The sequence below is a fragment of the Bubalus bubalis genome, chromosome 6 (assembly GCF_019923935.1).
Source record: "Bubalus bubalis isolate 160015118507 breed Murrah chromosome 6, NDDB_SH_1, whole genome shotgun sequence".
NCBI classification, from domain to species: domain Eukaryota; kingdom Metazoa; phylum Chordata; class Mammalia; order Artiodactyla; family Bovidae; genus Bubalus; species Bubalus bubalis.
In genome coordinates, this window is record NC_059162.1 from 26,836,102 (window position 1) to 26,863,288 (window position 27,187).

General features: G+C 45.0%; 1 protein-coding gene across 5 annotated transcripts in view; it reads left to right on the forward strand.

Annotated features, from left to right (window-relative positions):
* The window catches only part of IGSF3 (immunoglobulin superfamily member 3), a 129,030-nt gene that overhangs the window by 54,218 nt on the left and 47,625 nt on the right, over window positions 1–27,187 (forward strand). For 4 of the 5 annotated variants that reach the window (XM_025288027.3, XM_044944504.2, XM_044944503.2 and 1 more), the window contains exons 3-7: window positions 11,341–11,718; window positions 14,396–14,806; window positions 19,441–19,830; window positions 21,185–21,244; window positions 24,009–24,410. In XM_025288027.3, the coding sequence (XP_025143812.1) occupies window positions 11,341–11,718; window positions 14,396–14,806; window positions 19,441–19,830; window positions 21,185–21,244; window positions 24,009–24,410 (1,641 nt within the window). The remainder of the gene's footprint in view (window positions 1–11,340; window positions 11,719–14,395; window positions 14,807–19,440; window positions 19,831–21,184; window positions 21,245–24,008; window positions 24,411–27,187) is intronic. The other variant, XM_025288029.3, reaches the window with a different exon arrangement.

Genomic DNA, 27,187 nt, shown 5'->3' on the forward strand with positions numbered 1-27,187 from the left:
ACACATAGTTACAGAACTTTTAAGCTTTATTCTCCTAGCAATGTCAAATATACAGTACAGTATTGTTAACTGTAGTCACCATGCTGTAGATTATATCCCTGGGACTTGTTTATTTTGTAACTGAAAGTTTGTACCCTTTGACCACCTTCACCCACTTCCCACCTCTCCACCCCTTAGCATAACACCCCCAAGGTCTATCATGTTCTTGAAAATGGTAGGATTTCCTCCCTTTTTATGATTGAATAATATTCCGTTGTATTTATATACCATATGCTGTTTATTCATTCATCAGTTGATGGGCACTTAGGTTACTTACATGTCTTGGCTGTTATAAATAATGCTGCAGTGAATATAGATGTTCATGTATGTTTTTGAGTTAGTATGTTTGTTTCCTTCAGATAAATATCCAGAAGTGGAATTGCTGAGTAATACGGTAGTACTGTTTTTAATTTTTTTGTACAACCTCTGTATTATTTTCCATAGTTCAGTTCAGTCGCTCAGTGGTGTCTGACTCTTTGCAACCCCATGGACTGCACCACGCCAGGCTTCCCTGTCCATCACCAACTCCCAGAGCTTACTCAAACTCATGTCCATTGAGTCAGTGGTGCCATCCAACCATCTCATCCTCTGTCATCCCCTTTTCCTCCCGCATTTCAATCTTTCCCAGCATCAGGGCCTTTTTCAATTAGTCAATTCTTCGCATCAGGTGGCCAAAGTATTGGAACTTCAGCTTCAGCATAAGTCCTTCCAATGAATATTCAGGACAGATTTCCTTTAGGATGGACTGGTTGGATCTCCTTGCAGTCCAAGGGACTCTTACGAGTCTTCTCCAACACCACAGTTCAAAAGCATCAATTCTTCTTTGCTCAGCTTTCTTTATAGTCCAACTCTCACATCCATACATGACTACTGGAAAAACCATAGCCTTGACTAGACGGACCTTTGTTGGCAAAGTAATGTCTCTGCTTTTGAATATGCTATCTAGGTTGGACATAACTTTCCTTCCAAGGAGTAAGCGTGTTTTAATTTCATGGCTGCAGTCACCATCTGCAGTGATTTTGGAGCCCAGAAAAATAAAGTCAGCCTCTGTTTCCACTGTTTCCCCATCTATTTGCCCTGAAGTGATGGGACTGGATGCCATGATCTTTGTTTTCTGAATGTTGAGCTTTAAGCCAACTTTTCCCTCTCCTTTTTCACTTTCATCAATAGACTCTTTAGTTCTTCACTTTCTGCCATAAGGGTGGTGTCATCTGCATATCTGAGATTATTGATATTTCTCCCGGCAATCTTGATTCCAGCTTGTGCTTCTTCCAGCCCAGCGTTTCTCATGATGTACTCTGCATGTAAGTTAAATAAGTTAGGTTCATACCATTTATGTCCTTTATTGTGCCCATCTTTGCACGAAATCTTCCCTTGGTATTTCTAAATTTCTTTAAGAGATCTCTAGTCTATCCCATTCTATTGTTTCCTCTTTTTTTTGCATTGATCACTTATCCCTCCTTGCTATTCTTATCCCTCCTTGCTATTCTTTGAAACTCCAAATTCAAATGGGTATATCTTTCCTTTTCTCCTTTGCCTTTAGCTTCTTTTTTTTTTTATTTCTTCTCTCTTTTTTTCCATAGTGTCTGCACCAATTAAATTCCCAACAGGACACAAAAATTCCCCTTTTCCACATCCTTGTCAGCACTTGTTATTTCTTGTCTTTTTAATAGTAGCCATTCTAATAGGTGTGAGATGATTCCTCATTGTGATTTTAATTTGCATTTCCCTGATGATTAGTGATGTTGAGCATCTTTTCAGGTGTCTGTTAGCTGTTTGTGTGTCTTCTTTGGAAAAAATAATCTGTTCAGATGCTCTGCCCATTTTCTCATCAGAGTGTTTCTTTGCTGTTGAGTTGTATGAATTCTTTATAAGGACTTTGTTTTCTTTAGAGCAGTTTTGGGTTTACAGTAAGATGAAGAGGCAGATGCAGAGATTTTCCATATACCCTTAGTCCCTTCAGTTCAGTTCAGTTCAGTCGCTCAGTCGTGTCCGACTCTTTGCGACCCCATGAATCGCAGCACGCCAGGCCTCCGTGTCCATCACCAACTCTTGGAGTTCACTCAGACTCAGTTCCATCGAGTCAGTGATGCCATCCAGCCATCTCATCCTCTGTCGTCCCCTTCTCCTCCTGCCCCAAATCCCTCCCAGCATCCGAGTCTTTTCCAATGAGTCAACTCTTCACATGAGGTGGCCAAAGTACTGAAGTTTCAGCTTTAGCATCATTCCTTCCAAAGAAATCCCAGAGCTGATCTCCTTCAGAATGGACTGTTTGGATTTCTTTGCAGTCCAAGGGACTCGCAAGAGTCTTCTCCAACACCACAGCTCAAAAGCATCAATTCTTCAGCGCTCAGCCTTCTTCACAGTCCACCTCTCACATCCATACATGACTACTGGAAAAACCATAGCCTTGACTAGACGGACCTTTGTTGGCAAAGTAATGTCTCTGCTTTTGAATATGCTATCTAGGTTGGTCATAACTTTCCTTCCAAGGAGTAAGCGTCTTTTAATTTCATGGCTGCAGTCACCATCTGCAGTGATTTTGGAGCCCAAAAAAATAAAGTCTGACACTGTTTCCACTGTTTCCCCATCTATTTGCCATGAAGTGATGGGACCAGATGCCATGATCTTCGTTTTCTGAATGTTGAGCTTTAAGCCAACTTTGTCACTCTCCACTTTCACTTTCATCAAGAGGCTTTTGAGTTCCTCTTAGTCCCTTAGGCATGCACAACTTGCCCCATTATCACCATCATTCATCAGAGTGGTAAATTTTTAAACCAGGAATATGTTAACATACCATAATCATCCAAAGTCCATAGTTTATCTCAGGGTTCACTACTGGTGTTATACACTTTGTGGGTTTGGACAAATGCATGATGATATGTGTCCATCACTGTAGTATCATACAGAGTATTTTCACTGCCCTAAAAACATTAGTGCTCTGCCATTCATATCCCTGCCCTCCACTGTCAGTGATCTTCATGGAGACGGATCTGTCTCCATGGTTTTGCTTTTTGCAGAATGTCATTTACTTGGAATCATACAATGTGTAGCATTTTCTGATTGGCTTCTTTCATTTAATAATATGTATTTTCAAGTTCCTCCATATCTTCATGGCTTGATTGCCCATTTCTCTTTACTGTTGAACAATAATTGGTTGTCTGGATGTACACAGTTTATCCTTTCACCTACTGAAGGACATCTCCTTTACTTCCAAGTTCCAGCAGATATGAAGAGAACTGCTGTAAATATCCATGTGTAAGTTTTTGTGTAGATAGAAGCTTTCAGTTTCGTTGTGTAAATGCCAAGGGGCACAAGTGCTGAATTGTATGGTAAAAATATGGTTGGTCTTACAAGATACCATGAAACTGTCTTCAAAAACGTTAGTACCATTTTGCATTTCTACCAACAATGAATGAGTGTTCCTCTTGCTGCATGTCGTCGCCAGCATTTGGTGGTGTCAGTGTTCTGAATTTTGGCCATTCTGATAGGTGTGTAGTAGTATCTCGTTTGTTGTTTTAATTCGAATTTCCTTGATGATGTATGGCGTGGAACATCCTTTCATATGCTCACTTTCAATCTGTATATCTTTTTTGGTGGGGTGTCTGTTAAAGATCTTTGGCCCATTTTTTAATCAGGTTTTTTTTTTCTTATTGTTTTAAGATTTGGTTTTATATTTTGCATAACAGTTCTTTATCAAATATGTCTTTTTACAAATACTTTCTCCCAGTCTGTGACTTGTCTTTTAATTCTCTTGATGTTGGCTTTCACAGAGGAGAAATTTTAAATGTTAATGAAAGCCAACTCATCAATTATTTCTTTCATGGATCATGCCTTTGGTGTTGTGGCTAAAAAGACATTACCATATCAGAGGTTATCTGGACTTTCTCCTGTGTTATCGTTTAGGGGTTTTATAGTTTTGCATCTTACACTTAGGTCCCTAATCTGTTTTGAGTTAATTTTTGTGAAGTGTGTAAGGTCTGTGTCTAGATTCTTTTTTTTTTTTTTTTTTGTATGTATCTAGTTGTTTGAACACTATTTGTTGAAGAAGCTATCTTTATTCCATTGTTTTGCCTTTGCCTTCTGTCAGAGATCAGTTGACTAAATTTATGATGGTAATGTAAGTGATTATTATGCTTTTAACTTTAAATTCTCATTTGTTAATTATTGGTTTATAGAAAAGCAGTTGACTTCTATATTAACCTACTGTATCCCGCAATCTTGCTATAATCACTTATTAGTTCAGTAGTATTTTGGCAATCAAATTTTTTTATACAGGGAGTCATGTCACTTGCAAGCAAAGAGTTTTGTCTTCCTCCCCACTATGTATACCTTTTAAGAGTATACCAATATGTATACTCTTTTTTCTTGCCTTATTCTAAAGGAATGGCAAGAAGGGACATATTTGCATTGTTCTTGATCTTAGTGGAAAAGTTTTGAGCTTCTCACTGGTCAGAGTGATGTTAGCTAAAAGTTTTTTGTAGGTGGTCTTTGTCAAGTTGAGAAAGTCTCTATTCCTAGTTTACTGTGAGTTTATAGTGAATGAGTGTTGAATTTTATCAAATGCTTTTTCTGCATCTGTTGATATGACCATGTGGTTTTTCCTTTTTAAAGTTTGATACGATGTATAACATTAGCTGATTTTCCAATATTGAATAAGTATACCTGGGATGAATCTCACTGGTTCTAGTATATAAGTCTTTTTATACTTTTTGGATTTGATTTGCTAATATTTTCTTGGGAATTTTTGCACCTGTGTTCTTGAGAAATATTGATCTGTAGTTTTCTTTTCTTATAATGCCGTTGTTGATTTTGGTATCAGGGTAATGCTGGCCTGATATTAATAGAATGAGTTAGGAAGAGGTATTCCCTTTGTTTCTGCCCAAAAAAGAGATTGTAGAGAATTGGTATAATTTCTTCCTTAAACGTTGGGTAGAATTCACCAGTGACCCCATTTGGGCCTGGTGCTTTCTGTTTTGAAAGGTTTTTAATTATTGATGCAATGTCTTTAATAGGTGTAGTGAAAGTGAAAGTTGCTCAGTCATGTCTGACTCTTTGCGAGCCAATAGACTGCAGCCTGCCAGGCTCCTCTGTCAATAGAACTCTTCAGGCCAGAATACTGGAGTGGGTAGCCTTTCCCTTCTCCAGGGGATCTTCCGAACCCAAGGATCAAACCCAGGTCTCCCTCATTGCAGGTGAGGGTGCTGAGCCAGCTTTACCAGCTGAGCCACCAGGGAAGCCCGTACTATTAAGCCTATCCTTAATAGGTATAGACTTATTCAGATCATCTTTGCTTCTTATGTGAGTTTTGCAGATTGTTTATTTCAAGGAGTTGCTCTGTTTCACCTAGGTTATCAAATTTGTGGTCACAGAGTTGTTCATGCTGCTGTTGCTAAGTCACTTCAGACGTGTCCGACTCTTTTCGACCCTGTGGACCGTAGCCCACCGGGCTCTGCTGTCCATGGGATTCTCCAGGCAAGAACACTGGAGTGGGTTGCCATGCCCTCCTCTAGGGGATCTTCCCAGTCCAGGGACTGAACCTGCCTCACTTATGTCTCCTACATTGGCAGCTAGGTTCTTCTACCACTAGCACCACCTGGGAAGCTCAGAGTTGTTCATAGGTTTCCTTTACTATTCTTTAATTTCCATGGGATCTTACAATTCCCTCTCTTTCATTTTGGATACTAATAACTTATATTATTTTTCTTTGTTAACCTAGCTAGAGGGTTATTGATTTTATTGATTTTTTAAAAACACCAGCCTTTGGTTTCATTGCCTTTCTCTATTGATTTTCTCTTTTTAATTTCATTGATTTCTGCCCTAATTCTTTTTTTTCCCTGCTCTAATTTATTCTGCTTACTTTGGATTTACTTTACTCTTCCTTTCCTAGTTTCCTAAGGTGGAAACTTACTGATTTAAAGTTTTTCTTCTTTTCTAATTTAATGCTATAAATTTTCCTCTAAGCACTGCTTTCCCTGAATATCATAGTTTTTGATAAGTTGTATTTTTAGTTAAAAAATTTATTTCTCTTGAGATTTGTGTGTGTGTGTGTTATTTAGAAGTGTGTTGTTTAATCTCCACATATTTTGCTATTTTCCAGTTATCTGTTATTGATTTCTAGGTTAATTCCATTTTGGTTTGCCAACAGATATTATATTCTATTTTAAAAAATTTGTTAAGGGTGGACTTCCCTGGTGGTCCAGTGGTTAAGAATCTGCCTTACAATGCAGGGAACATGGGTTCGATCCCTGGTTAGGGAACTAAGATCTCGCATGCCTCGGAACAACTAAGCCCTTGCACCACAGCTAGAGAGCCTACATGCCACAACTCCTGAGCCCAGGCTCCACAACTACAGAGTCTGTGTGCTGCGGTGAAAGATCCCACGTGCCACGGCTAAGACCCAGTGCCGCCAAATCAATAAATAAACAAATGAAAAGAAGTTATTAAACATTTTTTGTTAAGGGGTGCTTTATGGCCCAGAATGTGGTCTGTGTTGGTGAATGTTCTATGGGAGCATGAGAAGAGTGTGTATTCTGCTGTTGTTGGATGAAGTCTGTAGATGTCTATTGTATCCAGTTGATTGAAGATATTGTTGAGGTCAGCTTTGTTCCTTATGGATTTTCTGCTTGCTGATTCTGTCCATTTCTGAGAGAAGGGTGTTGAAGTCATCACCTATGATAGTGGATTTGTCTGTTTCTCCTTACAGTTGTCTCACTTTTTGCCTTCTGTAGTTTGAGGCTCTGTTGTTCCATGCATACACAGTAAGAACTGTTATATCTTCTTGGAGAATTAACTCTTTTAATCACTATGTAATGTCCTTCTTTGTTCCTGATAATTTTCCTTACTTTGAAGTCTGTCTAAAATTAATATAGCCACTCCAGCTCTTTTGATTAGTATTAACGTGGTATATTTTTCTCCACTCGTTGACTTTTCTTACTTTTGTTTGCATGGGGTTTCATTGCTGAGTGCAGCCTTTAGCTAGTTGCGGTGAGTGGGGCTTCTCGTTACAGTGGTTTTTCTTGTTGCAGGGCACAGGCTTTAGGTGCCGAGTTAGCAGTTGTGCACAGGCTAGGTTGCCCTGAGGCACGTGGACCAGGGATTGAACCTGCATCCCCTGCATTGGCAGGCGGATTCTTATCCACTGAACCACCAGGGAAGTCCCACCCATTTCTTTTTAATCTTTGTGTCTTTATGTTTAAAGTGGTTTCCTGTAGGCAAGATATTGTTGGGTCGTGTTTTTAATCCACTCTGACAATCTCAGTCTTTTAATTGGTACATTTAGATTGTTGACCTTTAAAGCAATTATTGATATAGTTGAATTAATATCTACCATTTTCATTAATATTTTTTGTTGCCCTTGTTTTTTGTTCCTATTTTTGTTTCCCACTCTACTGTCTTTTGCGTGTGTCTAGTCCTTTTTATACAGTTATATATAATACTTGGATTGTTTTAATTTAAAAAGTGATACTTGCTTATTGCAAAATAATTCAGAGAGTACAGAAATGTCTAAAGAAAAAATATTACTTAAAAAAAAGGTGATCCCAGCCCGGAGGAACCTTCTGTTGTAGGCTGAGGGAAGATGAAAGGTGCAGTGGAGTTAGGGGATGCCTTGGCTGGGGTTGGGGACCTGGGTCTTTTTGAAGGTAGCAGCATTTAGGAACGGCTTCCCAGGTGGTGCTAGTGGTAAAGAACCTGCCTAGCAATGCAGGGGACATAAGAGACACAGGTTCGATCCCTGGGTTGGGAAGATCCCCTGGAGGAGGGCATGGCAACCCACTCTAGTATTCTTGCCTAGAGAATCTCATGGACAGAGGAGGCAGGTGGGCTACAGGCCACAGGGTTGCAAAGAGTTGAACGTGATTGAAGTGACTTAGCACAGCACAGCTTTAGGAAAATGAGATCTGGATAGTAGGGGCAGTGCCCGGAGAAGGAAATGGGGAAGGTGGGGCGTATGGAAGGGGAATTAGACCGCTGAGAAGAAAAAGTTCATTTCTATTTCTATGCTAAGGTCCACTTCCTAAGAACAGCATTATTTTCAGTGTTCAAAGGCCCTTTGTGCGGTGGGAAGGAAATTAAGGAGATATTTAATAAGCAGGTGCAGCTGAATGTGTGTGGTTAAAGTACAGTCTACTATCTGTTTATTTATTTGTCAGGACTGTTTATAACCAGCTTCCGACAGGAGACAAGTTGTTTTGACCCTGGTGCCCCGGCTCATTCAGGCCACTTAACACTGTTTACCTTTCTGGGGAATAATGTGTATGACCCCCTGCTGCAGTGCTTCTGAAGGCCTGTAACTAGTGCATGCCGGCGTCACCACAGCCAGGGTCTGATGGGCCTCAGCTGCTTTCTATTGCCCAATTGCCCATTCACTGGAGGAGAATAAGACTTGCTTGACCCAGATCAGTGAAGGCAGGAGTTCAAAGCTATTGAGAGCCTTAAATCAGCATCTGCTCTTTCGTTTGAGCCCCTGGCTGACACTCTATCGATAGAGACATCTGGACACTGCTCTATGTTGAGTTAAAAAAAAAAAAAACAAAAACCTAATGCCCAGGTTTCTGCACACCACATCAGTTACATGGGGTGGGGTCCAGGCCCTGTTATTTTTTAAAGGTCTCTGGGTGATTCCAGTGCAGGTCTAAGGTTAAGTCTTGCCTTAAAGAAAGATGCTGGCTTGTCCTGACCTGCCTCCAGTCCTCTTTGTAGCAGGTGGGGACTGGTTGTGGCTATTTTGTCATAGAACACTAAAATGCAGGGAGACCTAAATGTTATGAATGTAGTTAGATTGTTTTCAAAGTTCTCCATTTCCGGAGGACTTCAAACATTTGGCTCAAGTGTCACTATGTATATGTAGTGCTTACTCGCTCAGTCGTGTCCGACTCTTTGCGACCCCATGGAGCCCGCCAGGCTCCTCTGTCCCTGGGGATTCTCCAGGCAAGAATACTGGAGTGGGTTGCCATGCCCTCCTCCTGGGGATCTTCCCAACCAGGTCTCAAACCCAGGTCTCCTGCATCACAGGTGGATTCTTTACCGTCTGAGTCACCAGGGAAACCTATATATACATATATATATATGTATGTAGTTTGTTTTTTTACATTGTCAGAGAAAGAGTACGCATAGTAAAAATGCAACACACTACATTTTAACATACTGAAAATAACTAATGAGCTGTTTGCCAACGATCTTGAATATAGTCGTAAATGCTGTCAACCAGAGTATATCAAGTGAATCCACATACCGCTTTGATTTGATTTGCCACCCTCTTACCCCCTTTTTCACTTTCCTTACTTCTGTTGCTTAAGCCAAGATGGGATTCCATGTAAGATTTTGTTTGGGAGAAAAGCTGCTGCATAAATAAAAGTTTATAAGCCACAGGCCTTTCCTTGTAAGGTCTGTTTTAGATTAGATCAGTTTGCTTTAAGGCTCAAGCATACCCCAGGCTGGGCTTAGAGATGCTTCCCACTAGGATTTGAGCCATCCCAGCTGTTCCCCAGCTGGATCCACTTCAGATACGTTTACACTGGGGCAGCCGTGATTGCCTTTCAGAGGGGGAGTGGGGGAAGTTTTCATGAAAATGGGAATGGGCTGCAGCTGTGGGTGGAAGTGGGTGGCCCAGAGATGGTGTCATTGTCAAGAGGCCATTGGCCTGACCTTGAGGGATCACTGGCCAAAATCCTGTTCCTGTGGGTCCAGAGCCATAGAATGTTCCAGCCAGGAGAGGCCCGTGTTAGCAGCTCTTCCTTTGTTGTTCTTCAGTTGCTATGTCCTGTCTGACTCTCTGCAGCCCCATGAACTGCAGCACACTGGGCTTCCCTGTCCATCACCAACTCCCGGAGCTTGCTCAAACTCATGTCCATTGAGTTGGTGGTGCCATTCAACTATCTCATCCTCTGTCATCCCCTTCTTCTCCTGCTTTCAATCTTTCCCAGCATCAGGGTCTTTTCTGATAAGTCGGCTCTGCGCATCAAGTGGCCATAGTATTGGAGTTTCAGCTTCAGCATCAGTCCTTCCAATGAATATTCAGGGTTGATTTCCTTTAGAATAGACTGGTTTGATCAAGCAGCTCTTCTTTAAGGACTAATTATAGGCTAGGCCCTATGCTAGGGGTGTTACAGATCTTGTCTTATTCAGTCTTTCTGATAACTCTGTGAGGCACACATGGTTATCCCCATTTTATGGATGAGGAAACAGGCTTCAAGAAGTTAAGTCACTTATCCAAGGTCCCAGGTAATAAGTGACAAAGCTAGTCACACATGCTAGTCCCCTCCAAAGCCTTCCTAGAAATCATCTTATGGGTGAAGAGATCAAGGTCCAGAAAGGAAAAGCCGCTTGTCCAAGATGGCACCACCAGCTCCAGTTCCTGGCAGAGCTGCAACAGCCCTTACCTGCCACAGGCTCATGTCCCCTGCCGCCTTCTCAGTGGTTCAGGCAGAGTCAGTTGTGCTGGCATGGGATGAGAAAGCAAACTCACTATCTTCCATGTCCCCAAGTCTTCGAGGGGAGACCATGTTAAGAGCATAGAGAAGGCAGGCAGAGGCCACTTGGAGAAGCAGATCCCAGCCAGGAGGCGGGGCAGCCGGTGGTGAATCAGAGCCCAGTTTCCAGGGCAGCCTGGAAACGTCTTTGACTTGGGGCGGCACTGATAGTTGCCCCCATCGGTGGTGTGTGGGCATCTGGGCAGCAGGGTTCTGCGTCAGCCCTTCCCATTCCTGTTCATGTGAACAGCAGCGTTTAGGAGCTCAGCTCCACCTCCACATGTGGAGGGAACAGGGTGTAAGGAATGTGTCCATGGTGGCCTGAGAGTAGCTACCTTTGCAAATAAGGGTGCGGAACCAAAGAAAGGACCCAGGACTCCCTCCTTCCAGCTCTCTAATCAAGAAAGGAGCATTTAATTTCAGCCAGACTGCAAGGTGGTTGCTTTTGTTCTCCTCTGAATTTGTGCCAAGGATGCAACTTTCCCTGCTCATTTTATTAAAAACTTTATAAAGAGCACTAATAAATAGATATAAAACTGCCGCCTAAATGACAGAGAGACTAAATGAAATTCCCAAGGGTCAGCCATTGAATCAATAACAGGACCATGTCCTTGCACGATCACATTCTCATATATGCAAATTCGGGACAGTGCCTTACCACGGGATGTTTTAATTAATATTTATAAATCACAGAGCGCCTTGGAGAGGGCCGCTAAGTTATTTATATTATTATCATGTCACTTGAATAACAAGCCCTTTGTAGACTGCTGCCTGCTTTGCATTTTAGTCTGAGACGTGAGAGAGCCCGTCGTGTGTGTCTCCCCCACAGGTGTCGTGTCAGCGCAGCGGCAAGTCAGCATCCAGGAAGGACCCTTGTACCGCACGGAGGGCTCTCACATCACCATCTGGTGCAACGTGAGCGGCTTCCAGGGGCCCTCTGAGCAGAATTTCCAGTGGTCCATTTACATGCCCAAGGCCCCAGAACGCGAGATCCAGATCATCAGCACCATGGACGACACCTTCTCTTATGCCATCTACACGCAGCGTGTCCGCAGCGGGCAGATCTACGTGGAGCGGGTCCAGGGGAACTTGGCCTTATTACACATCATTGATCTCCAGACCCGGGATGCCGGGGTGTACGAGTGCCACACGCCCAGCACCGACGAGCGGTACTTCGGGAGTTACAGTGCCAAGACGACCGTCGTGGGTAAGGAGATAACTGTGTTCCTGTGGCTGATGTTCTGCCTGAGTGTCGTAGTGAGTTTAAACTGTTAAAATAAATTATCCTAGACTGACTGGGTGCTTGAACAACAAGCAGTTATTTCTCACTGTCCTGGAGGCTGGAAGTCTGGATAATCAGGGTGCCAGTGTGGTCAGTTCTGAGGAGGGCCCTCATGGGGACTGCTGAGTACTAACTTTCTCTTGTCTCCTTATGTGGCAGAAAGGGAACGAGAGAGCTGTCTGGGGTCCCTTTATGAGGGCGCTAATCCCCGAATCTTTTCCCCTGGCAGTCTATGCTTTCAATGCAGGGGATTCAGGTTAGATCCTTGGTTGGGGAACTAGGGATCTAATTGGGGAACTGCCACATGCCAGGCAGTGCGGCCAAAAAAAGTTTTTTAAAGGAGCACTAATCCCATTTATGAGAACTTCATCCTCATGACCAAATCACCTCCCAAAGGCTTCATTTCCAGATACCAACACAGTGGGGATTGGGTTTCAACACAGGAATTTGGGGGATGGGGGAGTATAAACATTCAGTCCATAACACTAAGTCAGTTCTTTTATAATACAGTTTTATTCGATTCTTTAGGGCTTCCTGGTGGCTCAGAGGTTAAAGCGTCTTCCTGCAATGCGGGAGACCTGGGTTCGATCCCTGGGTTGGGAAGATCCCCTGGAGAAGGAAATGGCAACCCACTCCAGTATTCTTGCTGGAGAATCCCATGGACGGAGGAGCCTGGTAGGCTACAGTCCACGGGGTCGCAAAGAGTTGGACACGACTGAGTGACTTCACTTTCACTTTCACTTTAGGGCTTCCCAGGTGGCGCTAGTGGTAAAGAATCCACCTACCAATGCAGGAGACTCAAGAGACGTAGGTTCAATCCCTGGGTTGGGAAGATCCCCAGGAGCAGGAAATGGCAACACACTCCACTACTCGTGCCTGGAAAATTCTATTGGCAGAGGAGCCTGGCAGGCTACAGTCCACAGGGCTGCAAAGAGTTGGATACAACTGAGCACATAACATAGCATTTGACTTTAAAAGAAGAATCCAAAGCTCCCCAAATATTTTAGAGGTCACCAAGTAGCATAGGTGAAGCAAGTTTTGTGTGTTCACTTGTAAATAGAATGTTGAAGCTGCAACTTAAAGAAGAAGATCTAATGCAGATGTTAAGAACTTAAGAGGAGGTTAACGGACCCTCTCTAACTGATGAAAGGGGATATAAAAATATAAGGCAAGGACATTTGTGGTTGGTAAGCTGAAGAACCGATGAGGAAGATGAAGCATGTGTCATCTGCAGGAAGAGGCCAAACCTCCAGGAAATGATGGGCCTTTAGATGGCGCCTCTGAGCCACTGGGGATGCTGCTGTGTCAGGAAGCAAGTGTGGCTGCAGGACTCTGCTCAGACCTGGAGTGGGTTTGTGTGTCCTTTGGTGTCAGAGTGAGGAATTGTGCGCCAGCTCTTGGTGCACCAGTCTCCTTTTACCCCTGTGCTCCCCAGATGAGGGAGGGAGCTGGAGGAGGGAGGGAGGGAGGAGGGAGATTTCTGCATGGTTGGCTCTGGGCCACGGTGTTTCCCAGTGTGAAGGGTCAGAAATATCAAGGCCATTCTGTTTTTCTGTCCAAGTCATAACTTCCAGGCTTAATTATGATAATAAAAACGAAATCAAAATTTCCACCCTTCAAATCAGAGAAGAGGATGATGTTTAGTCTCCCGAGTAAAATGCTGACCAGGTGACCACAGAGGTAATCTTATCGCTTGCCTGACTCATCCCCATTTCATGGCTTCCTTCCAGCCCACGAACACATGTTGACACATGAGTTATGTGAAAATTAAGCCTACTAAAAAATTGAGGACCTTGCTGTTTCTCTCTGCCACAACCCTTTTTTTTTAAAAAAAAAAAAAGAAGAAGAAATAGCTTTTCTAGAGTACTGCATTGCTGACGTGAGTTGGGGGAACATGGGCGTGGAGTGGCTAGAAAGGAGAAAATGAGCAAGTTGTATAGAAAATGTGACATTCCAACTTCCAGGAACTCCTTTTCTTTGAAGATGAGTCAGTAGCCAAGTTAAAGTTTCTGAAAGCAATTTCACTTTGAACAACAAGGTCTTATTTCACCTGACATAAAATTTCTTTGACATGTTATTTTCAGTGAGTTCATTTATCGTGTAAAATGAAATGCAGTGTCTGCAAACATTATCTTATCAAATTTTTAATTGAATTTTTAAATTTAGCTGATTTACAATATTTCACGTGTACAGCAGAGTGATTCAGTTACACACACACATAAATATATATGTACTTTTTCAGATTGCTTTCTGTTATAGGTTATTATAAGATATTGAATATAGTTCCCTGTGCTACACAGTAAGCCCTTGTTGTTTTCTGTTTTATATATAGTAGTGTGTCTTTGTTAATCCCAAATTCCCAATTTATCCCTCTGCTCCCAACCCACTTTTTATGCGAGTGTTATTGAAATACCAGACAGGAAGCGTAAGTGCCAAACAGTTGCAGTCCAAATCCAGACAGAAGTGTCGTTCTGTTTCTGTGCTGCCCGGGGTCGTCCATGGCCCCACAGAACTGTGGAAGCCCGGGTGGGTTGGCACTCAGCCCCTCGAGTGTAAGATCTGTGGCCTAGTGACCGTGCTTGGGGCGGTTCCTGTGTTGCAGTGATCCCGGACACCCTGCAGGCCACCGCTGTGCCCCAGACTTTGCACAAAGTGGAGCAGGACCGCCTGGAGCTCACATGTGACACATCCACGGAGACGCTGCAGCACAGCCACCTGTCGGTGGCCTGGCTCCGGCAGCGGGGCGGCGAGAAGCCGGTGGAGGTCATCGCCCTGAGCCGCAACTTTGTGCTGCAGTCGAGCAGCGACTATGCGCAGAGGCAGAGCCTGGGGGAGGTGCGCCTGGACAAGCTGGGGAGCACCACCTTCCGCCTCACCATCTTCCACCTGCAGCCCTTTGACCAGGGTGAGTTCTACTGCGAGGCCACTGAGTGGATCCAGGACCCGGACGGCTCGTGGTACCCCATGACCCGGAAGCGTTCTGAGGGGACCGTGGTCAACGTCCAGCCTACCGGTGAGTCTGTCTGGCGGGAGGTGGTGCAGACTCCTTTGACGACTCTGCAAGGACTCTGGGTCCCTAGGGGCCAGGTATCCCAAGCCCTGATCCTCTCTCACTGTGCTCTCCCAGCCCCTGAGTCCAGCTGGGCTCCAGATTAGAGCTGACAGCTGTTGGTGCTGCTTCAGCTGGGCTGGGGGCAGGCGTACTGTGGGCACTCAGTCCACTGGTTTTGGTTGGAGGGTATGGTTGTGCCGGCGTGGAGATGCAGGAAGTGCCTAAGGGTCCTGCATCGGTGCTCACCTCTAATGAGGGGCTGCCTTGTTCTGACAGTCAGAGGTGTGGTTTGTGGGAGACAGCTGGAGTGCCTGAAGTACAAGCTGTGGGGGGACTTGTCTTCAGGACCTGTCTCTTGACTCTCCTGCCCCCTTTGCTCCAGTTAAATGGTGGTGGTCTTGGTCTCTGCTTGGTTCTCTTGTTCTGTCATTCTGGGGCTGTGCTTCTGACTTACCTAATAGCACAGATACCCAGGCTTGGGCAGTACAGATTCCTGAGTCAGGCTTCCAGGGTGGGACCTGGGAAGCTGAGTTTTCAGTACACTTCCACTGTGTACTTTGTCAAGCACAGCTCTAGAGCCAACAGGGCGGAAGCGATTCTCTGGGTACCTAATGGATGTTAGAACTTTACAAGGAAGGTTAGGCTCCTGGACTGGGAGCACTTTATGTGTTCTGTAGGATCCAGAGTATTTAGCGGCTTCTGAAACTTCTGGTACTAAGAAATCCACAGAAGGTGCTTTATTTCATATTTATCCCTTCCCTTCCTGGCTGGTTTTAAGAGCAGCTTCAAAAGTCTGGGCCACATTTTGAGTCTTAATGCTTTTAAATTAGGTTGCATCAGTTAATCTTCTTTTATTTTAATCTTGCCAATTTGGAATGAGGATTTTTTTTTTAATTTGCCCCAGCAAATGTATCCAGACTAAGCAAAGGGAAAACTAGGTGGAAAAAAACCAAAAAGTCGATGACGTCACTCCGTGTCCCAGTGATGTTCTGGTTCAGTGGTTGTAGCCCCAGTGTTGCCCTTCTCTTACTTCATTTCAGTCAACATTTAGTAAGTCTCTGCAGCACTGCAGGTGTGGTGATAGGCCTCGGGGACTCAGAGATGAAGAACACTTGGTCCCTGCCTTAGGGAACTGCAAATATGAAAGCCAGGGTCTGAGTGGAGGGCAGTGAGTGTGATGATGGTGTGGTGGATGGGGTGCCCTGGGGACACAGTGAATATCATTCTTCTGACAACAGTGTTTTTCCTGGATGGGGTCGTTTAAGCAGAGTCAGGAAAACCAACCCATTTGGTGACTTTGAGTTGAGGCTTGAAGCTTGAGCAGGCATCAGGAGGAGAAGCATAAAGGTACAGAATTGTTTGTCATGTTTGGCAAGCACAGAGGAATCAAGGGTAGGCAGATGTTGAGTTCCAGATATGAGTGGTGAGAGATAAGAGATAGGAGATGGGAAAGATGGCCTGAAGCCCCATGTGCTGTAATGTGAGCTTGGCTTTGACTCTGTGGTCCAAGCATCTCTCAAGCTGTTCTCCTTGGACTCATAAGAGCCCCATAGAGGTGCCTGAGCAGTCGCTTTGTGGGTGGACGTGTGTGCGTGTTGGTGTGCGTGGGTAGACGCCATGGTGGGAGGTGCTGAAGGAAGGCATGTGAGGCCTACAGTGTCCCCTCCTTGTCTCAATCAAACATTTTCTATATTGGGCAATAAAATACTTTGTATGCGGAAAGGAAGACCCCCGCTCTCCTCTGCCCAAGCAAAGTCTGAAAATCACTGCTGTAGACACTTGGAGGAGGGAATAGAGATTTGTAAACACATCAGTGGCACAGTCAGACTGGGTTTTAGAAAGGAAAAACCATGGAGGCCACCTAGGGTTGAGCTGACAGGTTGGATCTGAAGTCAGGAGACCAGGGAGGGAAGGGCTGATGAGGCCACAGCTGGGTCAGTGGCACTGACCTGGCAAGTGAGCAGTGGGTGCCAGGGGCAAACAGAATGGAGAGGACTAGGGAAGGAGGAACCCAACTATCGGGAGCCCTGAGGCTGGGGCTCAGGGTGATTCCTTGAACTGTGATAAGGAGGGATGAGGTAATGTGCCAAGTCATACTTGAAAGCCTCTGCTTCCCCTTTAGTGGCAGCAGTGGTTGGCTTTTCTCTTGTTCTTGTCAGTTTTGGTCAAGGAGTCCATCCTGCAAGCAGACTCTCATGGAGATGCTCTGTGTGTGAAGCAGCCAGCATGTCATCAGACATGGAGCTCAGTTTGAGGTTGAACTTGAAACTGATGAGGCCCCAGGAGAAGCCCGTGGGGTGAAATTGGGAAAGGACCCAGGAGAACTGTGGCAGTGAGAGGTGGTCAAGGAAGCCAGTCCCAGTGACAGAGAAACAGAGTGGTCAGGCCAGTTGGCAAGAAGCAGGGAGGAAAGTGTTATGGACACAAAGTAGGAGAGCTGGTCCAGAGGCTCAAACCTAAGCCTTCCGCTGTGATGGGTTGGGGGGCGGGGGTATCACTGGAGACATTTGCTCAGTCAGTGAAGTGTGGGAGAAGGTCAGAAGCAACATTTCAGTGAGCTGAGGAGGGAGAGGGGATTGGAAAAAGCATACATCAGTGTATGGAGGTTTAATTGACTAGGAAAGAACAAGGGCAAATTGCTGGGTGGAAAGGAGGAATCTTATCTTAACCTGGCAATGTGAAGGCGTCACCATGCCAGGAGGGGGAATCCCATGAGATCAGAAGAGTCTCAGGAAGACTGCCACAGTTGCAACCAGCCTGACTCTGAGGAAGTGGGAAGTCTGAGGTCTGGGGCACCTGTTTGTAAGACTTTGGTGGCATTTATGTGGAAGGGATGATTTTTTTTGTTTGTTTAAATCATTGATGTTGAGTTATAAGTTACTGCAGTGTGGTTGACCAGAAAGCCAGTGTCTGGCAGCTGACATGGGTTCAGTCCCATGTGGGTGTGTGTGTCTAGACAGAGGCTGGCAGAGTGAAACCCACATCTCTCAGGTTGGTCTTTTGGGAGGCGAAGCAGAGGCAACAGGTGTCACTTTGGAAGTGAGACCCTAGAGTCATTGGGTCTAGTTCACTTTGTCAGCAAGTTTGGGTAATAAAAGGAAGAGGCTGATTCGCTGGAGAAGATAGGTATTTGGGGCAAGACACGGGCTCCGGTGGGAAGGGAGGAGATGGAGAGCCTGAGGAATGGGTGGGTACGAAACGAGAAGGGTAATGTGGAAGCAAGTGCTCTTGTGATTCCTGTGTTTTTAGGGAAATGGGATTCTCATCTGCTTGAATAGTGCATGGGATAGGGGATAAGAACAAGGCAAGGTGGGATTTCCTTGGTAGTCCAGTGGTTAAGACTGTGCTTCCAACACAGGGGGCGAGGGTTTGATCCCTGGTCGTGGTAACTAAGATCCCACATGCGACACAGGGTGGCCAAAAAAAAAAAAAGAATGAGGCAAAGGCCCTAATAATAGAGGTAAAGACGTAGGAACGCCAGTGTAAGGAAGACAGTTGAGATTGGAGCTTATGATTCTACAAGGAATTCAAACATCCCTGTGATGAGATTCTTCCTTCCGTGTTCTCTTTAGAGGAACAGAGCTGGAACTGGGAGGAGGAGGACTTGGGCAGTGGTTGAAGCTACAGCCCCCCTACCCAAGGCTCTGTGACTGTTTCCAGAAGCTTCTCCAGCCCTTCACTCCCTTGTCCCCTGCCACCAGTGCCCATGAGACGCGCTCATTGTCTCATGGCGTTGACAGACACACCATTACATGGTGTGCGGGACAGTTAGTGGCAGTAAGCCCTTCTTTGATCATTGCCCTGCCCCCTCCCCCCATTCCCGATTAAGCTTCTGTTCTTTGAAGGGTGCTTGGGTTCATTGATTGTTTTAGAGGTCATGTGGCTGTCAGTGGAAGTAGGTACTTGCCCCCTCCATCTTTCTAGAGATTGATCCGGCGGATGATGGACTAGTGAAAAGACATTAGTTTTCACTTTTCCTATGCAATTTTGTTAGGGATTGTCTTTTTATTTGCAATATTCACATGAGGGTGGAAGACATTTTTCTCTCTCTCTATAAATAGACTGAGAAAAATAGACAGTTTTTTTTTTTTTGTCTCTCCAGATAGATAAATAGACTGAGAGAAAGAATTTTTATTAAGATTGGGGTCAGCACCTGGGCCACTGGGTAATTTTATCTCACAAGTCTAGCAGGGTAATGTCTATAATATTTACTGAAAATATTTGTACTCCTGATGCTCTGATGGAGTTCTGGGCATATAGATCAAGGTTGGACCTTTGTAATCTGCTGTGAAAGTGAAATTAGGAGTGATATTGCTTGCTGATCTCTGGGAGTGAAATCTAAGGCATTATAAGCTGCAGACAGAGCTTCATCACCTTGATTGGGATTAAGAAGACCCTTAAACTTTTTGGGTCTGGCTACCTTTGAGCTTCCTCTGAGATAGTCAAGAGTTTTTCTCTTAAGACAGGTGTGGCAGCGCCTTCCCAGTAGTCAGCTTGTTGAGAGGGTGGTGACGGTGGGAATTTGCTGATGCAGCTTGGAGCGCTGGGGCCCTTGGTCACCCAGAATGCATCCACCTTGTTATTTGTTTTCTCAGACAAAGAGTTCACCGTTCGGCTGGAGACGGAGAAGCGGCTGTACACAGTGGGAGAGCCGATGGAGTTCAGATGCATCCTGGAGGCGCAGAACATTCCCGACCGTTACTTCGCTGTCTCCTGGGCCTTCAACAGCTCACTCATCGCCAGCATGGGGCCGAACGCCGTGCCAGTCCTCAACAGTGAATTCGCCCATCGGGAGGCCAGGGGCGAGCTCCAAGTGGCCAAGGAGAGCGACAGTGTCTTTGTGCTGAAGATCTACCACCTCCGCCAGGAGGACAGCGGAAAATACAACTGTCGTGTGACGGAGAGGGAGAAAACAGTAACTGGGGAATTCATCGACAAGGAGAGCAAGCGTCCCAAGAACATACCCATCATCGTCCTCCCCATCAGTAAGTGTAGGGAGGGGCCGCTTCCTTTCCCTCCTCCCACTGGTCTGGTCCAGGAGCTAACATCATCTCAGGGAAGTCTGGGGAGAAGAGAAGAGCTGTGGGAGGGCAGGGCAGGTTCAAGCAGCTGGCAGAGAAAAGCCCCCTCCTTTCTCCAGCTCACCTGCCCACACTTAGCACCCTGCCCCCTCCTTGCTCTTGTAGGCAGAGCATCAGGTGTGTGTTTGCAGGCTGGCGAGGGGCCTGGCAGCTCTGTATAAACGCCAACAGTGCCAGCTCAGCTTGGAGACCAACCAGGACTCCAGCACAGCTGTTCACTCCCATGTGGGAATTAAATCCCAGAAGAAATGGGTGGGTGCCTGTCTTGAAACCTTACTTAAGAGGGTTGGTCTTTTATGGGAGGATTTTAAATCCTAAAGAGCATTATTAGGAAAGATTTGCTTTCTGGGTTTGAGGGTGTAGGGATTGGCATTTCCCTAATTGTCTCTTCCCTTCTGGAAGTGGGTTTTTAAAAGTCAGTGGATGGGACCTCTCACATCATCCTGGAGCATAGGCTTTTAAAGCTTAGCTCATTTCCAGGGTTGCTTAGGTGGGCTCCCTGCCTGCTTGTAGCTGGCATTGTCTGGGTGGGTATCGGTCAGGACTGGGGGATTAGGGGACCGCCTGTGTTTGCTTATCTTGGGTTTAATCATTCATAGTATCAGCATGTCCTTATTAATATCTCATTTCTCTCATAGTTCTATTTTTAGTAAAAAGAGAAACCTTAGAATGCTCTGATTTTAAACAAGATGGTGAAGTTTTTAAACTAACCTTTAACCTTTTTCTCCACTGCTCAAACTGTTCTTTCTCTTAGGCCTGTAATGATTCCCTTTACATTTTTATTTACACTTTGACATTTTTAATACAGTTTCAAGTGTGAAGAAAAAAACAGACAACAGGGGTCTTGCCACTCTTTTTTTTCTTTTCTCACCAACAGGATGACTTTCTTTTGTGCTTATTTTTTTTCTTAATTGCTCTCTGACACACATCTCATTGTCTTGAAATTCTTTTCTTTCTTATTCCCCCCTGCAATGCCTAGCATGGTGCTTTGCATAGGGTAGATGCTTGCTGAATATTTGTAGAATGGAATTTGTTGAATTGGATGCCCCTTCTTTACTATTTTCCTGTCAGTCTGTGCTTGCCTTAACCACGGACACTTCTACTTTTAAATCTGCAACTAATTCCTCATTGTTCTGTAAGGATCCAGTGAAGGACAGCCACACTGTGTCCTTCCTCTGTTTTTTGTACTAAGCAATTTCCCCCATCCCCTTCCAAGAACTTGTTTGATGATCTGTGGCCTGCTATATTGCTTTTCCAGCAGATAACTGGGTAGTTAAAGTCCCCCAGCAGCACCAGATCCTGCCCCAAGGCCACTTGGGTAAGTCTACCAAAGAACACAGTGAATCACATTGGTAATGGTGATAGTAAAAACTTGGATTTTAATGGCGCTTTAACTCCCAAGAGCCCAAACTGCTTCTGCGTATATCATCTCCTTCTCCACTCCCAGCCCGCCAATCCAGTAGTATTCTGTTCATCCTCTGAATGAAGAGACCAGAGCACCATTACAGGGAAGCGGCTGAGCCGGTTCCATTTAGTGGTCAAGCTTGCATCGCATTAGAAATATCTGCTTCTAACGCCAGATCCACTGCTCTGCGCTTAGCCTGTGCTCCACCATCGGTCTCCTGATTTGGAATTTCGTTGTGACCATGCACTTAGATTCTCATTAGTTCTGTCCTGGTTTTCATTTAATCCAGGGAGTTTTAAATTGCTGGCTGCCTTTTTCTCAAGCCTGGAAACACTTGTAAATAGTCTTAATGGGCAGTTAGCTTTGTGTCTGTATTTGCTTTTGCCTGGGCTGCAGAATTTTTTTTTTTTTCCTTGCAGTTTCACGTCTAACTGCATGGTTTTTTCAGGCTTGCTCAAACAGCAGATTACCAAACAGCAGCCCTCGTAACAAATGAGCCAGGGCTTATAAAAAAGCCCATTAGGGTGATAGTAGGGGGTGGGAGTGATGCCCTGTAAGTCATTCTTCTGCTTAAGGCAAGAGGAGACTTTTTTTTTCCATTGATGCCAAAGTTGCCCTTCTTTAATTTCTCGCTTTGAACTGATAGCACTGGAAGTGAGTCATTAATGACTCTTTAATCTAAAGACATTAATGACATCTTTAATCTAAAGAGGAATATTGTTACTATGAACAATGATGAAAAATAATTACCCAATCTGATACTCTCAGTGTCATGACCTTTAGAAGTAGGACTATTAGTACTTCCATTTTGCACATGAGAAATGAAAGGTTGTGTAGATTAAGTAAGAGCCCCAAGACTGCAGGGTTAGTGGGCAGTAGACGGGGGCCTGGAACCTGGTCTGTCTGCCTCCAAATCCTAGCTTTTAGCCAGGAGTGCTGTAGATGCCGCTACTCAGGAGATCTGTCATCGCCGTGAATCATCTTGGTGTGGCTCCTGGGAAAATTCCTATTCCCCACTCTGTCTATCTAGACCTTTTTTCACGTGAAACAAGCTTATCCAGAATGGGTGGCCGACACGTTCACTATAGCAAGAGCTCCATGCCCGGGCTCAGTGCTTATCTTTGCCTCTTTCTGCCTGTGGGGAAAACACAGGGCTAAGATTGACTCCAAATGCATGGTCGTGGATATGCTTTTCCCCTCAGTAATTGGGTGTGCCCCTTGATCTGGGATTAGATTGATTGATTGATTCAAAATTGTTGTATATGTTTCATGTGGATGGTGCCCAGAAAATTGGAGCTGAATCAATCTGGTACTTTCTGGTTTTTTTATACCCTGCTTTTTGAGCTCTATAGATAATTATACAAAATAATATATGCATAATCAAGATAGATTAAAATACCCAAAGTCTTTATGAAAAACAAATAGTTAATGGGAATAGTAAAATTAATTATCATGATGGCCAGTTTTTGAAAACCTATGTATTAGGTGATTTATAGACATTGGCTTATTTACTTTATAATCTTTTAAAAATTCACAATATAAATAACACTCTCTCCACCCACCCCAGTGAAGAAGGCATGTAGAGCTTAAATAATTCCATTGAAGGAGGTCAGATAGCTAAGTGAGTAGCAAAGGAATAAAGGGAGTAGAATCCTTATCCTGGAGTTCGATTGGCAGAAAGTCAAGGTCGAGAGCAGCAGAACCCCTGGGCTAGGTGGATGGCCATGGGAAGGCGAGCCGCTGCCTTTGGTCTGTTCCTCTGTGTTGATGAAGCCTGAAAGGTTGCTCACCACTCGCTCTGTGAAATGAAGCATTGCTGCTGCATTATTGCCCACAACCAAGGAAGAAAGCACATGTTGTCCTCCAAATACTTCCTGTCACTTTTTTTTTCTACTTCCTAATATTGCCCTGAAAGACTCAAATGACACATATGAATGTTCAGCTTTCATTTGACTGCTGTAGCCCTAAATGATGGGAAGATGAGGTGAAGTAGAATTTTCAAGCTATTTAACTCACTGAAAATCCAAGTCAAAAATTCTTAACCCTGCTGAACACATTCCAGTCATCCATCAGACTCTGAGGGGGATCGGTTCCAAGACCACCCCAAATCTGAGAATGCTCAAGTCCCTTATACAAAGTGGCTTTTTGGATTTACATATAACCCACACTCATCATCTCTAGACTACTTATACGTAATACAATGTAAATGCTATATAGAGTTGCCAATTTGCCAAAATTCAAGTTTTGTTTTTTGGAACTTTCTGGAATTTTTTTTTTTTTTTAATCTTTTCTATCCACAGTTGGTTGAATCCATTTATGTGGAACCTATGGATATGGAGGGCTGACTGGACCTGATGAATTGTTTTATGCCCTAAGGGTAATGTTTGATGACATATTTCTTAGGTTCTGATCCAGTCTCAGGTCTTAGGCCCTCAGTGTCCCACATGTTATCTTTGCACCCAGCAAAGGCCCTCCTAGGTTATCAGATCTAAAATCCCAGGCAGCAAAGCCCAGAGCCAGCCAGGGCTCGTGGCAGCAAGCATCAGAGGGCTTGCATCCTCCCAGGTCCCCTGTACCTGAATAGAGTGACATTTGTACCCTTTCTCCTGTGATGTCTGTGGGGAGGGCACAGTGGAGCCCAGAAAGCCCCAGTGTGGCACTCTCTCCCTCTCCCCAGAGAGCAGCATCTTTGTGGATGTGGCCAGCAACGCCAGCGTCATCCTGGAGGGCGACAATCTGCACCTTACCTGCAGCATCCGGACGACAGGCCGGCCACTCAGCCGCTTCTCCGTCATCTGGCAGCTGGTGGACCGGCAGAACCGCCGTAGCAACATCGTGTGGCTGGACCGAGACGGCACTGTGCAGCCCGGCGCATCCTACTGGGAGCGCAACAGCTTTGGGGGCATCCAGATGGAGCAGGTGCAGCCCAACTTGTTCAGCCTGAGCATCTTCAACACCAGGAAGGAAGACGAGGGCCAGTATGAATGCCACGTGACCGAATGGGTGCGGGCAGTGGACAACGAGTGGCAGATCGCAGGGGAGCGCCGGGCCAGCACTCTCATCTCCATCACCGCTCTCGGTAAGTAAGCTTTGCTGTCTTTTGGTGGGGCCATTGCGGGAGATGCTCCTGTATTAAGACACTTATGAGAAAAAGTCACTCAGTTGTGTCCAACTCTTTGCAACCCCATAGACTACAGATTGCCAGGCTCTTCTGTCCATGGGATACTGGAATGGGTTGCTGTTTCCTTCTGCAGGGGATCTTCTCAACTCAGGGATTGAACCTGGGTTTCCTGCAGTGCAGGTGGACTCTTTTATCATCTGAGCCACCAGGGAAGCACATGGGAAATGGATGGCACCTTCCAAAGGTTTTGATTGAAGAAAGCATTGACGAAGTATGGATGGGGTTCAGGGAACCAACAGTGGTTCAGCATGGTGGGCCCAGGGGATGGGTGACAGCTGGGCACTGTTACTACTCCTGGGTCTGGGTGGTAGGAATGAAGTTGTAAGGATTCTGGCCTGGGTGGTCCCAGGTAGAGGAACAAAGGCCACTGCTGAAACTAAGCTGGACGAATGGAAGTAGGTTCTCTCCCTCCTGCACCCAGGCCCTCCTCTCCAAGGGCTCAGCCCTCCTGGCAGTTTAGAGCTTGGCAGAGAAGGGTAGGACAAAACCTTTCACCATTTATTTAGCATTTACTACCCTTCCTGGCTGAGTGTAAATACTTACATTTAATTGTCCCTTAGAATCCTCACCTAGCCTACAAGTAAACACTGTCATTTTACAAGGAGACTCCTTAGAGGGGATAACTCATTTGCCCAGGGCTATAGCTTTTAAATGACAGACCCACAGTCTTGAACTCGGGAAGCCAGCAAATCTGCCTTAAAATGTTTTTCAAAGCCTGTGTTTTTATCTTTTCCTCCATACGGCTCTTCCTAAAGAAAGCCATTTCCTGATTAGCATGAAATTAAGATACCTTGATACCCTGGCTAAAACCAGGGTATATTAGATTTCCTTCTCACGGGGTAAAGAGGCTTCCATCAACATTTATCTGCCTAATAGAATCTGTATATTACATTTTACAAGACCAGTCAGCTACTTTGCTGGGAAGGTACCTTGTCATGTTTGCCAAGAGACTGACATCAGTTGTCCTCAGCGATTTCGCATCCCACCCCTGGACCATGCTCACCTTCCTCGTTGGGAGGGCTGCTGATGTTTCTGGGCACACCCCACTGGAAGTGGCAGCCCCAAGTGGTTTTGCCCTCACCATAGTCCTGGGTCACCACCCGCCCCAGATCAGAACTACTTTTCCTTTCCAAAGCTTAATCCCAAAGATTGACCTGCCTTCTGCACTCACCATGCAGCTCAGATTTTTGTGTCTGGAAACCTCATCTAGTGGTTGAGTTTCCTGTTCAGCTCAATCCCTGAACCTCTGCTCAGCATTCTCTGTGGACATATGGGAAAGGAACTTGTGAGGAAAGTCCTGGGTGTCCAACAGGGGGAGTCTCTCCTTCCTGTGAGGCTAGGAATGTCTGAGGGGTGGATAGAAGTAGAAGTAATTTTATAGCATCAGGTTGTCCTCTGAATTTTTTTTAAACCATATATATATATATATATATATATATATATTTTTTTTTTTTTTTTAAGTTTTTGGCTTTTCTGGGTCTTTGTTGGGGCACAGGCTTAGTTGCACCATGGCATGTGGGATCTTAGTTCCCTGACCAGAGATCAAACCCAGTCTTCTGCATTAGAAGGCTGATTCTCAACCACTGGACCACCAGGGATGTCCCTGTCCTCTGAATTTTTTTCATATTCATCGTATGTCTGTGGTTCCCACAGCCAGGACTTACCAAGGGATTCTGACCCAACTGCCAAAAGATTTCATTCCTTACCTTGTCTTTTACCAATGGAGTTTAAAATACTTTCCTTTATGTCTTTTTTTTTTGTTTGTTTTTAAAGCGAACTATATATGTAACAATAAGTATTACAATGTATTACTATATATCTAACAAGATACAGTAATACTGTAATAGTACCTTGGAAGGTACTATTCCAAGTACTTTACATATACTAACTCATTCATTCTTTACAAAGACCCATTTTACAGGTGGGGAAATAGAGGCAGAAGATTAAGTAACTCGTTCAACGGCACACAAGCAGAAAGTGTCGAAGTTGGGCTTCTGGCTCCAGGGTCTGTGCCTTTAACCTAACCACTGCCTTATGCATCCCAGGAGTAAAGCCACCTGATAAAGTCCCTGGAATCAGTGACATACATGTTTGTAGTCTGACTGCCTTTTACTGGCAGCTTGATAGTGGGCAATTTATATACCCTCTCTGGGCCTCCTCTGTTTCCTCCTCTGTAAGAAAAGAGTGCTAAGCCCACCTGTCCTGCAAGGTTGTTTTGAGGATTCAATGAAGTGAGATGAAAGTGAAGCAGTTGGCACCATGCCTGGCACATAGATCAGTTCATTCGCTCAGTTGTGTTTGACTCTTTGCGACCCCATGAATCGCAGCACACCAGGCCTCCCTGTCCATCACCAACTCCCGGAGTCTACCCAAACCTATGTCCGTTGAGTTGGTGATGCCATCCAGCCATCTCATCCTGTCGTCCCCTTCTCCTCCTGCCCCCAATCCCTTCCAGCATCAGAGTCTTTTCCAATGAGTCAACTCTTCACATCAGGTGGCCAAAGTACTGGAGTTTCAGCTTCGACATCAGTCCTTACGGTGAGCACCCAGGGCTGATCTCCTTCAGAATGGACTGGCTGGATCTCCTTGCAGTCCAAGCGACTCTCAAGAGTCTTCTCCAACACCACAGTTCAAAAGCATCAATTCTTCAGCGCTCAGCTTTCTTCACAGTCCAA